The sequence below is a fragment of the Natrix helvetica genome (genome assembly GCF_964273705.1).
Source record: "Natrix helvetica genome assembly, chromosome: 1".
Lineage (NCBI taxonomy): Eukaryota > Metazoa > Chordata > Lepidosauria > Squamata > Natricidae > Natrix > Natrix helvetica.
In genome coordinates this window covers 254,964,766-254,985,054 of record NC_138548.1, presented here as the reverse complement: position 1 = coordinate 254,985,054, position 20,289 = coordinate 254,964,766, and the positions used below count along the sequence as shown (strand labels likewise).

The window sequence follows — 20,289 nt, the reverse complement described above, 5'->3', positions numbered from 1 at the left end:
TAGGAATTGCAGAAGAAGATTCTTTTCCTTGAAAAATCATCCAAAGCTACTGGAAGGAAAATACTGGAAATGTCCTTGACCATGCAAAAAACAGCTTTTCAGGAATATTTCTTCATTCAGATTATGATGGGGAGAAAAGGGGGGGGGACCTTCCCTTCATTTTGCAGTGACCAACCTCCCCTTCCTATGATTGTTATTATTGCTGATCTTCTGATTTTAAATAATAGAATTTGGGGGCCCTAATTGCAAGGAAGAATAGTTGTGTTAGCAACCTGAAGCCACTTCATTACAAATCATTTTCTTGAATCAGTGGACAGATTTTATAATGTTTTCTCACTCATACAATTTCTTCCCTAGATTATTGATCAACGCAGAAGGAAGTGTGGTTTTGTTCCAGTTTGAGGAAGTAGAATGGGATCATAATATAGCTCCTAATAAAATACCTAACCAAGCAGTCATAAGCAAATTTCATGATGTACCAGCCCAAATTAAGCCGCCTCCATATTCAAAATCTGGACGAGAGAAAAGAGCCAGAAAGAAAAATTGGAAGCTATACAGAGAAGCTGATGACACAGTACTTTCCTATTATATTTCCCAGCATGCCACAAGATTATCCAAAGGTGTCCCAGGTATATACATTTGTGTAGGTATAATTGTATATGTATGTATCTACTGTATATCAAATTGGCAAGAAGTACCCCTTCTGCCAACAATTATGTCAGAGCGAGCAGATGGTGATGGATGGCTTGGTCAACAGGAAATCTTTTCTTCAGATCAATAAGATAAATACCATCTACAAATGTGCAGCGTGCATTTTGCACACTTCACTTAGAAGGAAATGAAATGATGTGATTGCTCTGACTCTTCTTCCATCTTATATTAAAGTGAAAAATACATTATGTTCATTACATGAACATTTAACTATAGCATCCAAATAATCACATGGTAACTAATGCACTCTTTTTGCCAACGAGTGGCAATATAAATTTACACACTGGTGAATCATTTCTGAATGAGTATAATTAGGGTGATACAGTTGTGCATATTTTGGGACAATTGCCAAGCCTGCCTGGCCTGTTAATTTTATCTAATTTTTAAAATGTTATTGTCATATTAATTGGGTTTGTTTTTTTGGATGTTTATCTAATTTCCTTTTAACTTTTGTGATATGTGTTTTTTAACATTGTACGCTGAGTCCTTTGGGAGAAGGGCGGCTTATAAATCCAATAAAACAAACAATAAAACAAACAGCAAAGATAAGTAGAATTACTTTAATAGCAATAGCGCTTAGACTTATACAGTATACCACTTCACAGTGCTTTACAGCACTCTCTAAGTATTTTATTGGGTCAGCATATTGCCCTCAACTATCTAGGTCAGTGGTTCTCAACCTTCCCAATGTCGCTACCCTTTAATACAGTTCCTCATGTTGTGGTGATCCCCCAACCATAAAATTGGTGTCTCGGTTCCTAAGACAATCGAAAATACCTGTTTTCCAATGAATTTAGGCGACTCCTGTGAAAGAGTCGTTCGACCCATCATTTGAACGTTCCTGAAGCAGGGATTGGAGCTGCTCGATAGAAGGGGGGTGAGTCACAGAGACAAAGAAAGAGACTGAGGTGGGGGCCCTTAAACTCCATATCATTTGAACCTTCCTGAAGCAGGGATTGGAGCTGCTGGATAGAAGGGGGGTGAGTCACAAAGACAAAGAAAGAGACTGAGGTGGGGGCCTGCGCGCCTAACGGCGCGCGAATCATATATCTATAAACCAAAATAGCAATAATACATTCTGGATTAGTGTGCTTGAGATTGTGATTTTATTTTATTTCAAAATGACTGGCTTAGTTCAATGTAATAGCTGTTTTGCACCTGTCTTTCGCAGTACTCTTTTCAAATTTGGATACTGTCCCCTTTGTAAACAAATTACTAGTCTACATAGACAGATTACCTATCTAGAATCTGTAATCTGTGTTCTCCAAGCAGAAACTAGATGTCTACTTCAGCCATTCTACTCTATGGAGATGCCATGCTATCAGCCCCCTCTGCCACAAAGATCTTGCAGGAGAAGAGCAGTCTGGACAACCGTGGGATCTGGCAGGTTGAGAGCTGTGAACCATAAACACAAAGCTTTTGCTGTGACCCAGCAAAACAGATATAGTGCCCTTGCTGACCTTAATGGGGACACTAAAGAGATAGGTCAAGGTAGTTGTGATAATGATGACTCAAATAAGCAGGGGATCGTGGTCCAAAACGAAGAACCTTCTTCGGAAATGTGAAATGGGGAACCAGGTATCATACATCAGTCACAGAAGAAGAGCAAGGTAAGCAAAAAGAGAAGCCACCTTCTGGTTGGCGATTCAATCGTAAGGGATGTAAATTTAGGAGAGGATATGGAGGTTTTAAAAGAGGTCAGGTGTTTGCCAGGTGCTACTGCCAGCAGAGACAAGAGGTGTATTCTTAAGATAGTCAAGAATGCAAGTAAGGACTGTGACGTTGATGCTATTATACATCTTGGCACAAATGATCTGTCCCAAAAAGATGTACTTTCTGTGCAGAATGATTTCCAGAACTTGGGGTATGAACTTAATAGTATAGGTTGTAGGCTTATCTTTTCAGAGGTTTTACCTGTATATAAGGAACAAAAAGGGAAAGGCCAGCGTGTAGCAGAGTTTAATGTTTGGCTAAAGGAGTGGTGTAAAAGGGAAGGCTTTGGTTTTATTAGTCATGATGCCTGTAGCTGGTCCAATGAAAAACTGTACAAAAGAGATGGGTTGCACCCATCCAAGAAAGGGACTGAGTTACTTGGCATTAAATGCACAGATTTTCTTGATAAACATTTAAACTGAAGAGTGGGGACAGAGAATTAATAGATACAGAACATTTCTGTCCCCAGCAAACTAAAATTCATAGGGTTATAAGTGCATGTAACATAGATGTGTGTGTGGGTAAGATTATCCCTCCTGCTGTCAAGCAAAACCAAGCATTTAATAGTGATTGCCATACCATGTGCATGAATCACACAAGTGGCAAGAAAATAGGGGCAGTCAGGCATAACACAGGTTATGTAGACAGTAAACACAAGGTCAATCAAAATGGCTCAAATGTCTATACACCAATGCACAGAGTATGAGGAATAAACAGGGCGAATTAGAAATTCAAGTAAAAGAGGGCAGATACGATATTATTGCCATTACAGAAACTTGGTGGGATGAAACCGACAAATGGAACATACAGCTAGAAGGATTTAAATTATTTAAAAGAAATAGACCAAATAAAAGAGGAGGTGGAGTTGCACTATATATAAGAAATAACTACATCTCTACAGAAATAGAACACAACAATGATGAGAACTATCTTGAATGCATTTGGGTCAATATTAAAGGTTGTGGGGGAAATGACATTGCCATAAGTCTATACTACAGGCCACCCAACCAAGCAGAGGAAGTAGATGAACTTTTTGCTAGTCAGCTAACTAAGGTATGTAGGAAGCACACCACAATAGTAATGGGAGATTTTAACTACCCTGACATCAACTGGGAAACAAACTCTGCACCAAGTGAAAGATCCAACAGGTTCTTAAGAAACCTAGCAGACAACTTTGTTTTCCAAAAAGTAGAGAAGGGAACAAGGGGATCAGCCATATTGGACTTAATCCTCACTAACAGAGAGGAAATGATAGAAGGTGTTGAAGCCATAGGAACCCTGGGGGCAAGTGACCATGCAATATTGGAATTCAACATTATCCAAACACAAGTAGTAGAACAAAGCCAAACTAGAGTCTTGGACTTTAAGAAAGCTAATTTCAATAAACTTAGAGAGAGCTTGGGAAAAATTCCATGGATGAGAATCCTCAAGGGGAAAACAACTCAAGAAGCTTGGGAAATTTTGAAAAATGAGATTACAAAAGCCCAGTCTAGCACAATACCAATGAAGAAGAAAAATAACAGCTCCCAAAAGAAACCAGCATGGCTGCATAAAGAACTATCTGACAAACTGAAAGACAAAAAAGGTAAGTATAAAAAGTGGAAGGAGTGGGACATAACTAAGGCAGAATATCAGCAAATAGCCCGAGCCTGTAAAGATGAAGTGAGGAAAGCTAAGGCTCACAATGAAGAAAGGCTTGCCACAAAAGTAAAAATTAACAAAAAAAGCTTCTTCCAACATGTTAAAAACAAGAAAAAAGTTAAGGAAACAATTGGTCCATTGCTAGGAGAAAGTGGCAAGAAGGTGACAAGCAACAGGGAGAAAGCAGAACTATTTAACTCATGTTTTGCATCTGTCTTTACACAAAGGGATAAAACAGTCCAACCTATCAAAAGCAGCACCACAACAATCAGATTAGGAACACAAATTGAAATAGGGAAGAAAATGGTAAGTGAGCACCTGTCTACCCTAGACGAGTTCAAATCACCAGGACCGGATGGATTACACCCCAGGGTTCTGAAGGAACTAGCAGATGAGATCTCAGAACCACTGAATTATATCTTTCAGAGATCCTGGAACACCGGGGAACTACCAGAGGACTGGAAAAGAGCTGATGTGGTTCCCATCTTCAAAAAAGGGAAAAAAATAGATCCAGGAAACTACAGACCTATCAGCCTGACCTCAATACCAGGAAAGATTCTGGAAAAAATAATCAAGCAATGAATTTGCGAACACCTAGAAGCAAACAAAGTAATAGCCAAAAGTCAACATGGATTTGTCAAAAACAGATCATGCCAGACTAATCTTATTGCATTCTTTGATAATGTGACAAAATTAGTGGACCAGAGGAATGCCGTTGATATAGTTTACTTGGACTTCAGTAAGGCTTTTGATAAGGTAGACCATAACCTACTACTAGATAAAGTAGAAGAATGTGGGTTAGACAGCATCACCACCAGATGGATTCGTAACTGGCTGACTAACCGCACTCAAGGTGTAGTCCTCAATGGAACTGCATCTACATGGAGGGAAGTATGCAGTGGAGTACCCCAAGGCTCTGTTTTAGGCCCAGTACTCTTCAACATCTTCATCAATGATTTGGATGAGGGAATAAATGGGGAACTCATCAAATTTGCAGATGACACCAAGCTGGCAGGAATAGCCAACACTCCAGAAGATAGGCTTAAGATACAGAAGGATCTTGACAAGCTTGAACATTGGGCACTATCTAATAAAATGAAATTCAATGGTGAAAAGAGTAAGGTTCTACATTTAGGCAACAAAAATGGAATGCACAGGTACAGTATAGGTGATACCTTGCTCAGTAGTAGTAACTGTGAAAGGGATCTTGGAGTCCTAGTGGACAACCATTTAAATATGAGCCAGCAGTGTGCAGCAGCTGCCAAAAAAGCCAACACAGTTCTAGGCTGCATCAACAGAGGGATAGAATCAAGATCACGTGAAGTGTTAATACCACTTTATAATGTCTTGGTAAGGCCACACTTGGAATACTGCATTCAGTTCTGGTCGCCACGATGTAAAAAAGATGTGGAGACTCTAGAAAGAGTGCAGAGAAGAGCAACAAAGATGATTAGGGGACTGGAGACTAAAACATATGAAGAACGGTTGCAGGAACTAGGTATGTCTAGCTTAAGAGAAAGAAGGACTAGGGGAGACATGATAGCAGTGTTCCAATATCTCAGGGGTTGCCACAAAGAAGACGGAGTCAAGCTATTCTCCAAGGCACCTGAGGGTAGAACAAGAAGCAATGGGTGGAGACTAATCAAGGAGAGAAGCAACTTAGAACTGAGGAGAAACTTCCTGACAGTTAGAACAATTAATCAGTGGAACAGCTTGCCTCCAGAAGTTGTGAATCCCCCAACACTGGAAGTCTTTAAGAGGATGTTGGATAGCCATCTGTCTGAAACGGTATAGGGTTTCCTGCCTAGGCAGTGGGTTGGACTAGAAAACCTCCAAGGTCCCTTCCAACTACTATTGTATTGTATTGACCCCCAAATGGGTCCCAACCCACAGGTTGAGAACCACTGATCTAGGCCCTCATTTTACCAACTTCGGAAGGATGGAAGGCTGAGTTAACCTTGAGACTCGAACTGCCAAACTGCTGGCAGTCAGCAGTTAGCAAAATTAGCCTGAATACTGCATTCTAACCAGAGATGGGTTGCTCCTGGTTCGCCCAGATCGGCCAAACCAGCAGTAGCGGTGGAGCACACCCGAACCGGTAGTAAAATAATTGTCATTCCACGTCTGATTCTAACCACTGTTCCACCACGGCTCTGTACTTAATGAACACTGTCAGGTTCCATTATTATACTAAGTATTATATCTGTTTAATTCTTGAGATATTTCAGTAAGTTTTAATAAATTAAAGTGGAATTATAAGATAGCAATGATTCCAGACAATTTTGGGGGGATATCAGTCAAACGATTGTATAGATGTTTTATTTTGCTGTACTGTAATATATTTTAATAGGAAAAAACATAGACAAAGTAAGATAAAATAGATTCTAAGCCAAAGATATGAAACCTATATTTCATTTTCTATAAAATTCTGCAGGGAAACAGAATAATTATATGATAAAAGTTTCATCTACAAACACCATGAATTATCTTTTCACATTTCTTTCAAGACTGAAAAGGTCTGGTATGGTATGCTTTTCTCCCAAGGTATTTGATACTTTTCAAAACTTGCCATATTGAGGATCTTTATGCACACAAACTATACATCGGATGTATAATCTCATTCTTCTACAAAATCCCACTGTGGGAATTAACCCTCTAAACGTATGAGGCCATATTTAATTAGAATTACTCCACAGCGTTCTGTTGCACCACATTTGGGATTGCTAACCATATGATTTTCTTCTAGCCCTTGTTTATGAAATCGTGAAGACTCCTTTACCCCGGAAGAGGGAGGGTAAGGCAGCATTGGCCCCGGATCCATACCAAAAGCAAAGACTCTCTCTACTTGCCCATCAAGCCTTACAGGAACAGCAATCTTCAACATTAATGAAAGTTATTTCTGGTAAACAATTTTTGAGCATTATTTTTTAAAATTATAATGGTTACTTGTATACACCTTTGGGCTTCTGATTAATACCCTAAGAAAATAAAGTGCATTTTTAATTTATGGGCAAAACTAAAAAAAATTACAAAAAAATGGATAAACACTCATGATCTCCCAATTTCTAACCAAAGTGGGGTATTCTAAAAAAAAAAATGGGAGTAAAAAAAAAAAGGGAAAATTGGCTTGAAGTCTGCACAGACCTATCTGATTTCCCCAAATCAAAGGCAACTGGAAAAGATGACTATTCTGCTCCCTATACTTTTATGCTATAAGCTAGGATCCTTGAGTATGCAAAGCCAGTTATTAATTATTCAGCTAATGATGGGAAATACCCTGAAAGACGTAGGGGGTATTAAGCATTGTATCTGGTCTTGCAGCTGGAAATTGGAGGCATTCATCACATCCCTTTAGGATAACTCTTTTCACCCCACATCTTCCTATAACAAAATTGTTTTCTTTTTGAATTCTCTCCCTTAAAATAGAAAACAAACGATAGCTAAAAGATTTGGAAGGTAATTTTATTCCTCTGTTCATTCCATTCAATTGGCCCTTTTGCTATAGCCTTACCTTCATCCATCTCTGTGCCTATGCTTTCTCTCCAGTCCCCTCCATGTAGATGTGCACTGTCCCCATTCAATGCCAAACAAACCATTCAGTCCAAATGGATATTCAAGCCTTCCCTACACCCAGGATCTCATAATGGGAATGAAAAGAAAAGTTTCAGAATTATAAATAAAATGATATGGGTTTGAGCTATGTGCCAAACAGATCTTTTTATTGGCTTTAATTGCCTTTATCGCCACTGTGAATATAAGAAATTCAATAAGAAATTAAATATGTTTGATGAAAAGATGGACTAAGGGTAACATGACAGCAGTGTCCCAATATCTCAAGTGTTGCCACAAAGAAGAGGGAGTCAAGCTATTCTCTAAAGCACCTGAGAGCAAGACAAGAAGCAATGGGTGGAAACTAATCAAGAAGATAAGCAACTTAGAATTAAGGAGAAATTTTCTGACAGTTAAAACAATTAATCAGTGGAACAGCTTGCCTCCAGATGTTGTGAATGCTCCAACACTGGAAGTCTTTAAGAAGATGTTGGATATTCATTTGTCTGAAGTGGTGTAGGGTTTCCTGCCTAAGCAGGGGGTTGGACTAGAAGACCTTCAAGGTCCCTTCCAACTCTGTTATTCTATTATATCCAATATTTTTATTTATAATGCTAAATACCAAATTTGGCACAAGAAGTGCATACTGTATTTATTTAAAATAAATATAGACACACTTTTAAAAAAACGACAAAAGAAATCAAGAGCCCTGTTGAATGTCTGCCTGGTTTCCACAAGGCTTAAAGCTTTTTACCATTACCAAAGACAAACTCTGACTGATGTTTAGATAATCTATTATGTATTATTACGTTATGCACAAAATAGAATCCAGGCTTCAGACATACCATAAACTGCCACCTGGTTACTATTATTGACCACTGCATAAAGAACCAAGCCAAATTACTTTAAACTACTTGTTGCATGGCAGTTTATCTTAGGAACATTGCAGTATGATGCTAATAACAATTAGTACTGCTTTTACTGATAGCCTTGAGAATTTGATGAACAATTAGTAGTTGCTGCTAGTCTAAATTGAGCAGATAGAAGAATCTTAGAAAGAAAGCAGGCATTAGCAAGTTCATACCTTACAAATGAAACGACCGTTGACTTACCTGAACGGTCCTTCTTTGTGCGCTGCGAGGGGAATCCAAGCATGGGTTAACTTTGTCCATTAGCCTAGAGACTGAGTTATGTAAATTAGATGACCACGCCTCCTCTGCCTGGAAGATTCAGTTTTGTACGAAGGACAGCCGGTGGAGATGTGAGTCAAAGTCAATCCTGACTTCAGTCGGTAGGTATGAATAAGTCACATCCAGAATAAAGTCACGTCCAGAATAAAGTCAAGTCCAGAATAAGAGTAGTCATGAATCAGTGTTCAAGGTAGACCCGGACCAGCCCAAACTGCGGGTGGGATTGGATTCCCCTCGCAGCGCACATAGAAGGACCGTTCAGGTAAGTCAACGGTCGTTCTCCTGTGCGCTGCTTGGGGAATCCAAGCATGGGACATGCCAGAGCAGTAGACCTAAGGGCGGGAAGCAGGCTGGTCAGGGCCCGCAGAGGAGGCAAGCACCTGTTGCAGCACACGCCGCCCAAAGGATGCTTCGGCTGAAGCGTATGAGTCCACTTTGTAGTGTCGAATGAATGGAGATGGTGACGACCAAGTGGCCGCTCTGCAAATGTCCTCAACTGAGGCCTGAGTGGCCCAGGCCGCTGTTGTAGCTGCGCTCCTGGTGGAGTGAGGAGTAATGCGCCTGGGAGCCGGCCGGGATTGAGAGTCATAAGCAAGCACAATGCATGCCTTTAGCCAACGCCCGATGGTGTTGGGTGAGACCTTCTGTCCCATGGAGGAAGGTTGGAAAGAGACAAAAAGTGCCTCTGACTTGCGGAATACTGCCGTGCGCTTCACGTAGCGGCGAAGGGTTCTCCGAACATCCAGATGATGCCACTGCTGCTCCTGTGGATGGGAAGGATGCGGACAAAAGTCTGGAAGAATAAGCTCCTGCGCCCTGTGAAACAAGGTATTGACCTTGGGCAGGAAGGACGGATCTAAATGGAGGACCACTCTGTTGGGGTGGAATATGCATAGGTCAGGCCGGATTAAGAGAGCGGCTAGCTCCGAGACTCTTCTGGCAGACGTAATGGCCACCAGGAATGCCGTCTTAAATGTGAGAAGGCGGAGGCTGATAGAGCGGATGGGCTCAAAGGGTGATGATGTAAGCGCCCTGAGCACCAACGGAAGGTCCCAAGTGGGATAACGGTGGACAGTCTGAGGCCGAATGTTGCCAGCGCCCTTTAGAAAGGCCTTGACCCGTGCGTGTTGAGTCAACGAACGGGCCCGACCGCCACTAAGGACTGTAGACAGAGCGGCGACCTGACGGCGTAGAGTGTTGGGTGCCAATCCCTTATCTAGGCCCAATTGCAAAAATTCAAGTACCTGTGGAACCGACGCTCTGACCGGAGTGATGGAATTGCTGCGGCACCACCTGCAGAAGGCCTGCCATATTGCCTCGTAAATACGAGTGGTGGAAGGCCTGCGGGCGGCTTGAATGGTGTCAATGACTCTGTTGGAGAAATGAAGACCGGTTAACATAGCCCGCTCATGTGCCACGCAGCTAACTGCAACAGCTGGGGGTTCGGATGGATGAGAGCCCCCTGGTTGAGCTGGATCTGGTTGTCCGGGATGCGCCAGGGGCGGCCGATTGACAGATGGATGAGATCGGCGTACCAGGGACGGCGAGGCCACATTGGCGCCACTAGAAGCACTTCCGCTTGCTCCGAGATTATTTTCTGGATGACCAGTGGAAGAATTGGTAGGGGTGGGAATGCATACAGGAGACCGGGCGGCCAGGGGCTGCGTAGAGCATCCGTGCCCTCCGCCCCCTGAGTCTGGAACCTGGTGTAGAAGCGAGGTGTCTGGGCATTGCAGGGCTGGGCAAAAAGATCCACCTCCGGTGTGCCGAATCGGTGAGTTAGCTCCTGGAAGAGATTGGGGTGCAGCTGCCATTCTCCCTGGTCGACCGTTGACCGGCTCAACCAATCCGCCTGCGTATTGGAGTCGCCCGATATGTGCTCCGCCCTCAGTGACAGCAGTCTGGCTTCCGCCCAATGATGTAACCTCTCCGCCTCCATCATGAGGGCCTTGGAGCGGGTGCCCCCCTGGCGATTCACGTGGGCCTTGGAGGCCACATTGTCTGTCAGGACTAGTATGTGGTTGTGTGACACAATGTCCCTGAATTCCAGTAGGGCTAGCCGAATGGCCCGCAACTCCAGCCAGTTGATGCTGTTGTTGAGTTCCTGGCTCGACCATCGGCCCTGTGCTACACGATCCAAAACATGAGCTCCCCACCCATAAAGACTGGCATCTGTTGTCACCTGGATGCGGTCCGGCTCCTTGAATGGACTCCCCCTGAGGAGTTTGGAGGAAGTCCACCACCGGAGGGACCAGAGTGGCTTGGGTGGTAAGCGCACCTTGGTCTGGGTGTGACTTGTGTGAGCTCTCTGGAAGGGGAGCAGGAACCACTGGAGAGGATGAGAGTGGAATCGTGCCCAGGGAACCACATCGATGCACGATATCATCTTCCCGAGTAATTGGGAGAGAGTGGCCAGAGGTATGAGTCTTTGAGATGATATGCGACTCACCAGAGCGTGGATACTCTGCCGTCTGTCCTGGGACAGGAACACTTCGCACGTCCTGGAGTTGATGATCGTGCCCAGGTGAAGCAACGACGTGGTTGGTTGCAGATGGCTTTTGGTGAGGTTCAGGACGAACCCGTGGCATCGCAGAGTGTCCATCGTGACCTCCAGGTCCTGTACCGCCTGGGCATGCTATAGTTATAGTTTATAGTTTATTTAATTTATAGACCGCCCCCTCTCCCCGTAGGGACTCGGGGCGGTGTACAGACCATTCATAATCAAAACAACAGAAAATAACATAAGACATAGAGCAGAAAACAACACACACACACTGTCTGTATATAAAATCCCAAAACCAATTTAAATACTTAAAAAACAATTTTAAAACCCGTTTAAAACCCCAATATGCGTCGTTGAAAGAAGCAGGATATCGTCTAGATAACAGTTGACCCGTATGGGAACTGTACGAAGCGAGGCCACCACAACTGCGAGGAGTTTGGTAAACGTGCGAGGGGACGATGATAGGCCGAAGGGTAGGGCCCGATATTGGAAATGGCGGCCTGCATAGTGGAAACGTAGAAACCTCCTGTGGGCCTGATGTATCGGAACATGGAGGTACGCCTCCTTTATATCGACCGATGTCATCAGGTCGCCCCGGCGAATAGATGCTAAGATGCTCTTGAGAGATTGCATCTTGAATTTTTGGTATTTTATGAACAGATTGAGCCGTTTCAAATCGAGAATGGCCCACCATCCTCCTGAGCTTTTGGGGACTAGAAATAAGATTGAATAAAATCCTAGCCCCTCCTGCCCTTTTGGAACCTGCTCTATTGCCTCGATGGATAGGAGGTGTTGTATTTCTGCATCCATGAGACGTCTTTTCTCCTGACACCTGGGTACAGGGCAACGAATAAAGTGTCTTGGGGGGAGGGACAGAAACTCCAGAGGCCCTGCCTCACTACTTGAAGGGCCCAGGCGTCGGTTGTGGTCTCCGCCCATTGATGAGCGTAGGCCAGAAGCCGAGCGCCTATGGCCCCTTCCCTATGGGAGTCACCGGTACCTCCGAAAGGACCGGTTGCCACCCCCACGAAATGGCCGCCTGGTCTGAGCCTGTGGTTGGGACTGCTGGCGGCTCCTATCCCTAGATCCGAAGCGGTCCTGGCTTCTATCTTGAGATTGGTTGAAATTCCTGTTGTACTGGGGAACATATGGAGTGGTCGTGAAACCAGAGTCCCCCGCCCTGAAATTTTGGCGTCTATTATATGGTTGCTGTCTCCTGTCATTGCGTCTGGCAGTGGAAGGGAGGACCTTACGCTTGTCCCTAGTCTCGATAAGAATAGGGTCAAGGACTGAACCAAACAGGGCTTCGCCCTTGAAGGGCGTGGAAGCCAGGTGCCACTTTGAGCGTACGTCCGCCTGCCAATGACGAAGCCATAGCAGGCGACGAGATGCTACATTAGAAACTACGGCCCGGGATGCAAATTTGGCCGCATTAAGAGTGGCATCCGCTGAAAACTCCAGGGCCGCCATTAATTTAGTGACGTCCTGGTGCAGTCTCATGTCTTCAGGGGCAAGCCTAGCCTGCAACTGCCTGAGCCAGACCAAAGATGTTCAGTTGAAGAAAGATGCCGCAGAGGCGGCGCGTAGAGCCCAGGCCGCCGCTTGATGTGTTTTACGAATGACCATTTCGGCCTTGTGATGCTCAGCTTTCAATACCTCAGAGACAGTGGTGGGTTTCAAATTTTTTTGGAACCTACTCTGTGGGTGTGGCCTCCTTTGTGGGAGTGGCTTGCCGGCCATGTGACCTGGTGGGAGTGGCTTGGCAGTCATGTGACCAGGTGGGCATGGCTAACTTGGAAAATGTGGTGAAACTCACTTAACGATGCTCTTGCTTAGCAACCAAAATTTTGGGCTCAATTGTGGTCATAAGTTCTTTTTCTTTCTTTCTTTCATCTCTCTCTCCCACTTTCTTTTTTTCTTTTTCTTTTTCTCTCTCTCTCTGGCTCTTTCTCTCTCTCTCCCTCTCTCCCTCTCTGTCTCCCTCTGTCATTTTCTCTGGGTGTCTATCTGTCTGTCTCTCTCTCTGTATCTCTGTCTCTCTCTCCTCCTTCCCCCATCTCTGTCACTCTGTGTGTGTGTGTCTGTCTGTCTCTCACTCACTCTGTGTGTGTGTGTGTGTCTGTCTCTGTCTCTCCCTCTGTCTCTCTCCCCTCCCTTCCTCTCTCTCTGTCACTCTGTGTATGTGGGTGTGTCTGTCTCTCACTCATTCACTTAATCACTCACTCTGTGTGTGTCTCTCTATCTTTCTCTCCCTCCCTCCCCCTCTCTGTCTCTGTGTGTGTGTGTGTGTGTGTGTGTCTGTCAGTCTCTCTGATTCCCTCCCTCACTCCCTCTGTCTGTCTGTCTGTCTGTCTCACTCACACACACACACTGTGGTCACCTTGTTGAGTGTTCCAATCACATTTGAAACACTCAACAACTGGCTTGCATTTATGGTATTTTGCAGCATTCTGCAGTCATAGGACCAAAATATATGCTTTTAACCATATATTTTGGTCCTATGACTGCAGAATGCTGCAAAATACCATAAATGCAGGCCAGTTGTTGAGTGTTTCAAATGTGATTGGAACACTCAACAAGGTGACCACAGTGTGTGTGTGTGTGTGAGTGAGACAGACAGACAGAGAGAGAGAGGAACAGAGAGGGAGTGAGAGAGGGAATCAGAGAGAGACTGACAGAGTCTGACAGAATCAGAGAGGTACTTTTAACTACCTGGCAGCGGCGTTTTTCCTTGGGGGGCTCCTCAGAACATCCTAAGACTTCGGAGGGAAGCCTCCAGCCCGGAGCAGGAGCAAAGCCCCTTTTCCAACTGGCCTTTCCTCGCTTGGAGGGCTTTGGAGGGAAGCTTCTGCATAAGCCCGGCCGAGTTACAACAAGTTCCCACCGTTACGAAGCCTCGGAGGCTGTAATTTTCTGAGCTGTGCGCGCCCGCCTGTTTTCCACGGCGTGGAGCAGCAGCGAGGTTTGTGTGGCCGGCAATCACTCCAAATGCCATCCGGGAAGACGAGGAACGTGAGGGGGGACCGTTGACGGCCTCCGCAATCATCGCTCGCCTCGCAGAGCCTCGCTGCTGCTCCACGCCGTGGAAAACAGGCGCGCGCGCACAGCTCAGAAAATTACAGCCTCCGAGACTTCGTAACGGCGGGAACTTGTTGTCACTCGGCCGGGCTTATGCAGAAGCTTCCCTCCGAAGCGTTCTGAGCCTCGGAGGCTGTAATTTTCTGAGCTGTGCGCGCCCGCCTGTTTTCCACGGCGTGGAGCAGCAGCGAGGTTTGTGTGGCCGGCAATCACTCCAAATGCCATCCGGGAAGACGAGGAACGTGAGGGGGGACCGTTGACGGCCTCCGCAATCATCGCTCGCCTCGCAGAGCCTCGCTGCTGCTCCACGCCGTGGAAAACAGGCGCGCGCGCACAGCTCAGAAAATTACAGCCTCCGAGGCTCAGAACGCTTCGGAGGGAAGCTTCTGCATAAGCCTGGCTGAGTGACAACAAGTTCCCGCCGTTACGAAGTCTCGGAGGCTGTAATTTTCTGAGCTGTGCGCGCGCGCCTGTTTTCCACGGCGTGGAGCAGCAGCGAGGCTCTGCGAGGCGAGCGATGATTGCGGAGGCCGTCAACGGTCCCCCCTCGCGTTCCTCGTCTTCCCGGATGGCATCCTGAGTCATTGCCGGCCTCGCAGAGCCTCGCTGCTGCTCCACGCCGTGGAAAACAGGCGCGCGCGCACAGCTCAGAAAATTACAGCCTCCGAGACTTCGTAACGGCGGGAACTTGTTGTCACTCGGCCGGGCTTATGCAGAAGCTTCCCTCCGAAGCGTTCTGAGCCTCGGAGGCTGTAATTTTCTGAGCTGTGCGCGCGCGCCTGTTTTCCACGGCGTGGAGCAGCAGCGAGGCTCTGCGAGGCGAGCGATGATTGCGGAGGCCGTCAACGGTCCCCCCTCGCGTTCCTCGTCTTCCCGGATGGCATCCTGAGTCATTGCCGGCCTCGCAGAGCCTCGCTGCTGCTCCACGCCGTGGAAAACAAGCGCGCGCGCACAGCTCAGAAAATTACAGCCTCCGAGGCTCAGAACGCTTCGGAGGGAAGCTTCTGCATAAGCCCGGCCGAGTGACAACAAGTTCCTGCCGTTACGAAGTCTCGGAGGCTGTAATTTTCTGAGCTGTGCGCGCGCGCCTGTTTTCCACTTCGTAACGGCGGGAACTTGTTGTCACTCACCCGGGCTTCTGCAGAAGCTTCCCTCCAAAGCCCTCCAAGCGAGGAAAGGCCAGTTGGGAAACGGGCCAGAAGACAAGGAACAGCAGTGGCGGCGGGGAGTCAGCCCCGATGCAAAAAAAACGCCAAGGGGGCGGGGCCGGAAATTACTTCCGGGTTCATTCTTCAACCGGTTCGCACGATCCGGTGCGATCCGGTAGAAACCCACCACTGCTCAGAGATCTCTGAAGGGATGAGCGCTGGGGAAGCCAGAGCCACAATGGGTGCATCCACGGAAGGAAATTGGAGGATCTTTTCCAATTCCGGGGTGGAAATGTATAATTTTTTGTCCCCATTGCTGGGGGGGGGGGCACAGCCGTAGGTTGCGCCCACGGCTTCTGAATAACGTCGCTAAATAGTTTGGGAAAGGGAATGACTTCCTGTTCCGAAACCTGTTCTGCAAACAGGCGCTCAGTGGCATCCAATCCCACAGCTGTACTATCCTGGGTGGTGGGCCCACCCATGTTAGTGGTAGCCTTGGCCTTAAATAATAAGGATTTAAACAAGGTTGGGCGAAATAACCCCGAGGAAGTTTGATCCAATGGTATGCCCTCATGATCGGATAATTCAATATCCAACACCTCACCCTCCTCCACCAAGGCCGACTCCTCACTGTAGTCAGAGGGTAAGGGCGAGGAGGGTTGGGCCTGGGAAGTAGAAAAATCCTTAGGTGCTATTTTGGCCCTGGGGGTGTTGGTTCTACAATGCAACTCTGCATCCACACCTTTTGAGATGGCATCGGAAATCATGCGGTAGAGATCTGGGGGAAGGCCCAGTTCCTGGCCTTCCGCAGGCCTGAGGCCTGCAGCCGTGGGAGTAAAGGTTGAGGAAGGCCCAGCGTTGGATGGATCATGGATCGAAACCATGCCTTCTTCTGGTAAAATTGGGGGAGAATGGACCCCCAATTCCCCCTCCTCGGATGCCCGGGCCTGTGGCAAGGGGAGATCCGGACACCAGCCCCGATTGCCAGGCGAATGCGGGGGGGGAGCGCGAGGTAGGCCCCTGAGGGGCTAGCACCGGAGGCGAGGCATTGACCACCCTGGGGGCCCTGGATGTTGCCCTGGGCCTGTCCCTGTGTCTATGGGCCCTGTCCGGGGCCACAGATGAGGCCCGGGAAGCCTGGGTGGAGGCCCTGGTTGTGGCTCTGCCCACCCTGGGGGGAACATCCGCCCCGGATTCAGATCGGGGCACATTGGTGGTGTTTACAATACCTCCCGAATTAGTGGATTCTGCCATACTAAAGCCGAATGAAATGAAAGGCTCAATCTCCTCACAAAAAACCTTTAACGAAGGCAAGCAGTAACACTGAGAAGCAGCTGCAACAATCTATCTCTAGCCGAGCGAACCAGGCAAGTGAGAAAAATGGGAGAGAGCCGTTGACGCAGCGTCGCTAATTAGGCGGGAAAGGAGGCTCCGCCTTCCTTTCCCCTTGCAAAAGCGCGTGAAGAAATCAAACCAAAATGGCGCCCGCCATTCAGGTGGGACTTTTAAATATGCGGCTTGACTGCAGCGCTCTGCAAACAGCAGCGGAGAGCAGCGAAATTAGGCAGATAACGATGGCAACGGGCTGGGAGAAAGATCTCACTTCGCAAAGTGGATCGCTCCCTTAAAGGCGCGGAATGGAGCGGCGAACCAGCCCCTGAGCACGGCAATGCGGCTAAAGAGGCGGCGAACCAGCCTCTAATGCAGCCGGAGGAGTTAACAGCGATCTCCTGCTGTGCGAGCTTTGCCGGTGAGATCAGCGTCTCGGCTGAGCTGCTAAATGTGCGCTCCGTTCTATTTCCAAGATCTCAGAGTAAATCCAGGCTTAGAGGAATCCAAATCTTTTAATTACTTTGTCGATTAGTCTAGAGAGATTAGAATTGCGTCTCTTCAGGCTGGACTGAGTTAAAAAACTGAATCTTCCAGGCAGAGGAGGCGTGGTCATCTAATTTACATAACTCAGTCTCTAGGCTAATGGACAAAGTTAATCCATGCTTGGATTCCCCAAGCAGCGCACAGGAGAATGGTGGACTTTCACCATAATCTAATGCAGTGAGGGAGAACTTAGGACATGCATGTCAGAGATGACACATCGTGTTTTGGGTGACATGCCAGCATTCACCAATACTCAACAACTATTCTTGAAAGCATTGCCCCATTCTTGCGGGATTTTTGAGGCTGCAGAGGTCATGCAAGAATGGCTGCAGAGGATGAGGAAGAATTTTCTCTGAAGCCACTTCAAGAATGAAGGTCCTTGGCAACCCAGAGCAGCCTCAAGTAGGCTGTCAATAGAAAGAAAATACTGAATGTAAGAAGCACATGGTAGATCCGTGGGAGTGCTGGTTCATGATGCAATTGCACTGTTCCCCAAGATTCATAGGCTTTGGGGCATGGTGCAAGGTTTTCTTTATCAATAGCAGTGGTGATGCTAGGGTTGAAGTCAAAGCCCAGGCCTTAACTTCAGGCTCAGTCTTTGTGCTGCTGTCAAGTGTCATTGTTCAAGGTAAGCCTAGATGGAGGGGAGATAGAGAATTGATTCTCTTTTCTTTGGGTATAAAATATAACACATCAGCAGAATCAAGTCGGGAATTTTCCAGATTTTTGGCACGCCAAACCCAAAAGGTTTGCCATCACTGGTCTAAAGTATTCTTTATTGGAAATAAGTTTCACCATATTCAATAAACTTATTATAGGTAAGTGCTCATTGATTGAAATTATGATTTGCAAAGCATTACCCTTAAAAAATAGATATTTGGGGAACTGTTAAGAGTTAGAGAAGCATTGGAACATTGGAATGGGTGAATTCAATGCAACATATGCATATTCCTTGCATTTCCTGTTCTTTAAATATCAGAATTGTTTGCTTAGTGTATATAATTCTGTAGTCATGCATTGCTTTGGCAAGTATCAGCCCAAATACAGTCACTCAATAGACCCTGGAGCAGGGTGAGTTATGACTTGTTCCCTGATGTTGAATCCCTGTCTTATAGTTGTAATTGGGTTTTATTTTTGTTCTTCCTGCCACTGGGTATTACTGTTGATGGTTTCTATGTTTATTTATTATCATTATCAGATGCTTTTAAATCTTATAATCCTCTGTGATTAAGATGACCCATATGTTCATTAAATTAATAAATCAAACAGTTTCCTGGGTTTTTCAATAAAGCTTCTGTTTTTTCTAATTCTATAAGTATTTTTTTATGTCCGTTTTTGAAGACCAGGTTGGGGGCCTTCTGCTGAGTTGCCCCTGCTTTCTGTCTTCAAGTCCTGTTCTGATGTCAGTAGGTAGTATTTTAGGCTTTAAACTCCTTTCTCTCTTTTCCTTTTTAAAACAGATGAGGAATTAGTACAAGAAGCTCCACCCATTTCCTTATTTAGCCAGAATACCAAGGCTTTGTTAAATCACCTAAAGAAGAGGCATCCTATTGATCCCATATCTAATGATCAGATACTCCTCACTGTCAGTACAGTACATCATGCCTATCAACACGATAATGTCAGTGCCAATATGGCATACAACATGAACATTAAAGATGCTTGGGAACCTGTTCAGTCCAAGAAATTACAGCCTAAATCAACTCTATCTGCTCAAAGCTCAAAGTACAAGGCAATAGATCTAGCAGCCCAAATGAAACAACTAAAGGCTGGTGGTATCACTTTAGGTATGGAAAAGATTTCCTCACCTTATGAAACCAAAATGCTACAGCTCAATACAAAGCATTCTTTGCTTGGTAGTGCTGTGAAATCCTTCATTCCTCCCCCCTCTATCACACGTTCCAAGTCTTGCAGCAGCTTGTCAAGAAGAAAAGCTTATTTTAACATCTCATCTCCAGCTGTCCCCGCGAGTAATATCATTGGTGGCTTTACAAGTTCAGCTGAATCCATCAAAATACCACGAATGAAGATTGCCCAACCTGATACCAATGTAACTTCACGGCACAGAAAAGTTTTTAATGCCGTTAGTGCAAATCCTTATCGTTATAATTCTGGGTTCCAACTTTTGACTACACAACAAATGAAAGAATATGAAGAAGCTAAGATTGCAGAGTACCAGGCAACCAAGACAAAAGTTATTGCAAATAGAGAAAAGGTGTGTAAAAATGCTTGGGTGAGGAAAATTAAAGGTCTTCCTATAGATGACTTCACTAAGGAGGGAAAAACTGCTGCTCCTGAACTTGGAGCTAATGTTTTCATTTGAGGCTAACTTCTTTAATACAGCTGACAAACCCTGAAAAATAAATGCAAAATTCCAGCCCAGGTACTGTTGATTCCCTCTACTCTGAAATTTTGTCCTATTTCCCTCTTTTGGGAGACTGTGACAAACAGTACTATATCAAACAATTAGACCTTCTTTGTTTTCAAAAATGAAAAGTTTCCTTCCCTTTCCAAAATATTTCCAGTTTGCAACATTTGTATTTTATTAAAGTTCCTGTTCTGTTCATGAACATTTATTAACAAGATTGATAACACCTTTTATAAATTTTGCTTCATAAATTATATGTGTGCATTCCTAAGGTGTCTTATTTAGTTGATATCTTAGTGTAATTGTTTCACTGTGTAGTTATAAAAGTTACCAAAATTATGTTTACAAAATATTTTTCAAAATTTGAAATTAGTGTTTGTTTTGTACCTTGAATGCTTTTATTTATAATTGGCATAAATGACACAGGTGGGGTAGAAGTACTGTGCATGTTCCTGGACAGAAAATTGCAGCAAGTGACCTTTCTCTTCACATAAAAAGCTTAGTGGGAGCAAC

General features: G+C 45.4%; 2 protein-coding genes across 2 annotated transcripts in view; one reads left to right on the top strand and one right to left on the bottom strand.

The window, feature by feature from the left end:
• FBXW10B (F-box and WD repeat domain containing 10B) overlaps nt 1-20,032 on the top strand; it is a 43,094-nt gene extending 23,062 nt beyond the window's left edge. Inside the window, exons 12-14 of the mRNA XM_081965577.1 lie at nt 358-629; nt 6,812-6,967; nt 18,869-20,032. Of these exons, the coding sequence (XP_081821703.1) occupies nt 358-629; nt 6,812-6,967; nt 18,869-19,731 (1,291 nt within the window). The 3' untranslated portion in view covers nt 19,732-20,032. The remainder of the gene's footprint in view (nt 1-357; nt 630-6,811; nt 6,968-18,868) is intronic.
• Nucleotides 9,693-11,804, bottom strand: LOC309398734 (uncharacterized protein). The gene is made up of 2 exons (XM_081965896.1): nt 11,647-11,804; nt 9,693-11,430 (listed from the first exon to the last, which is right to left on the bottom strand). The coding sequence occupies exon 2, from the start codon at nt 11,404-11,406 to the stop codon at nt 10,198-10,200; it is 1,209 nt and encodes a 402-aa protein (XP_081822022.1). The 5' UTR covers nt 11,407-11,430; nt 11,647-11,804; the 3' UTR covers nt 9,693-10,197.
• Nucleotides 20,033-20,289: the final 257 nt, after the last annotated feature.

Bases quoted from the DNA above. Each gene is read 5' to 3' on its own strand.
- LOC309398734 (XM_081965896.1), bottom strand. From the start codon at position 11,406: ATGGACACTCTGCGATGCCACGGGTTCGTCCTGAACCTCACCAAAAGC.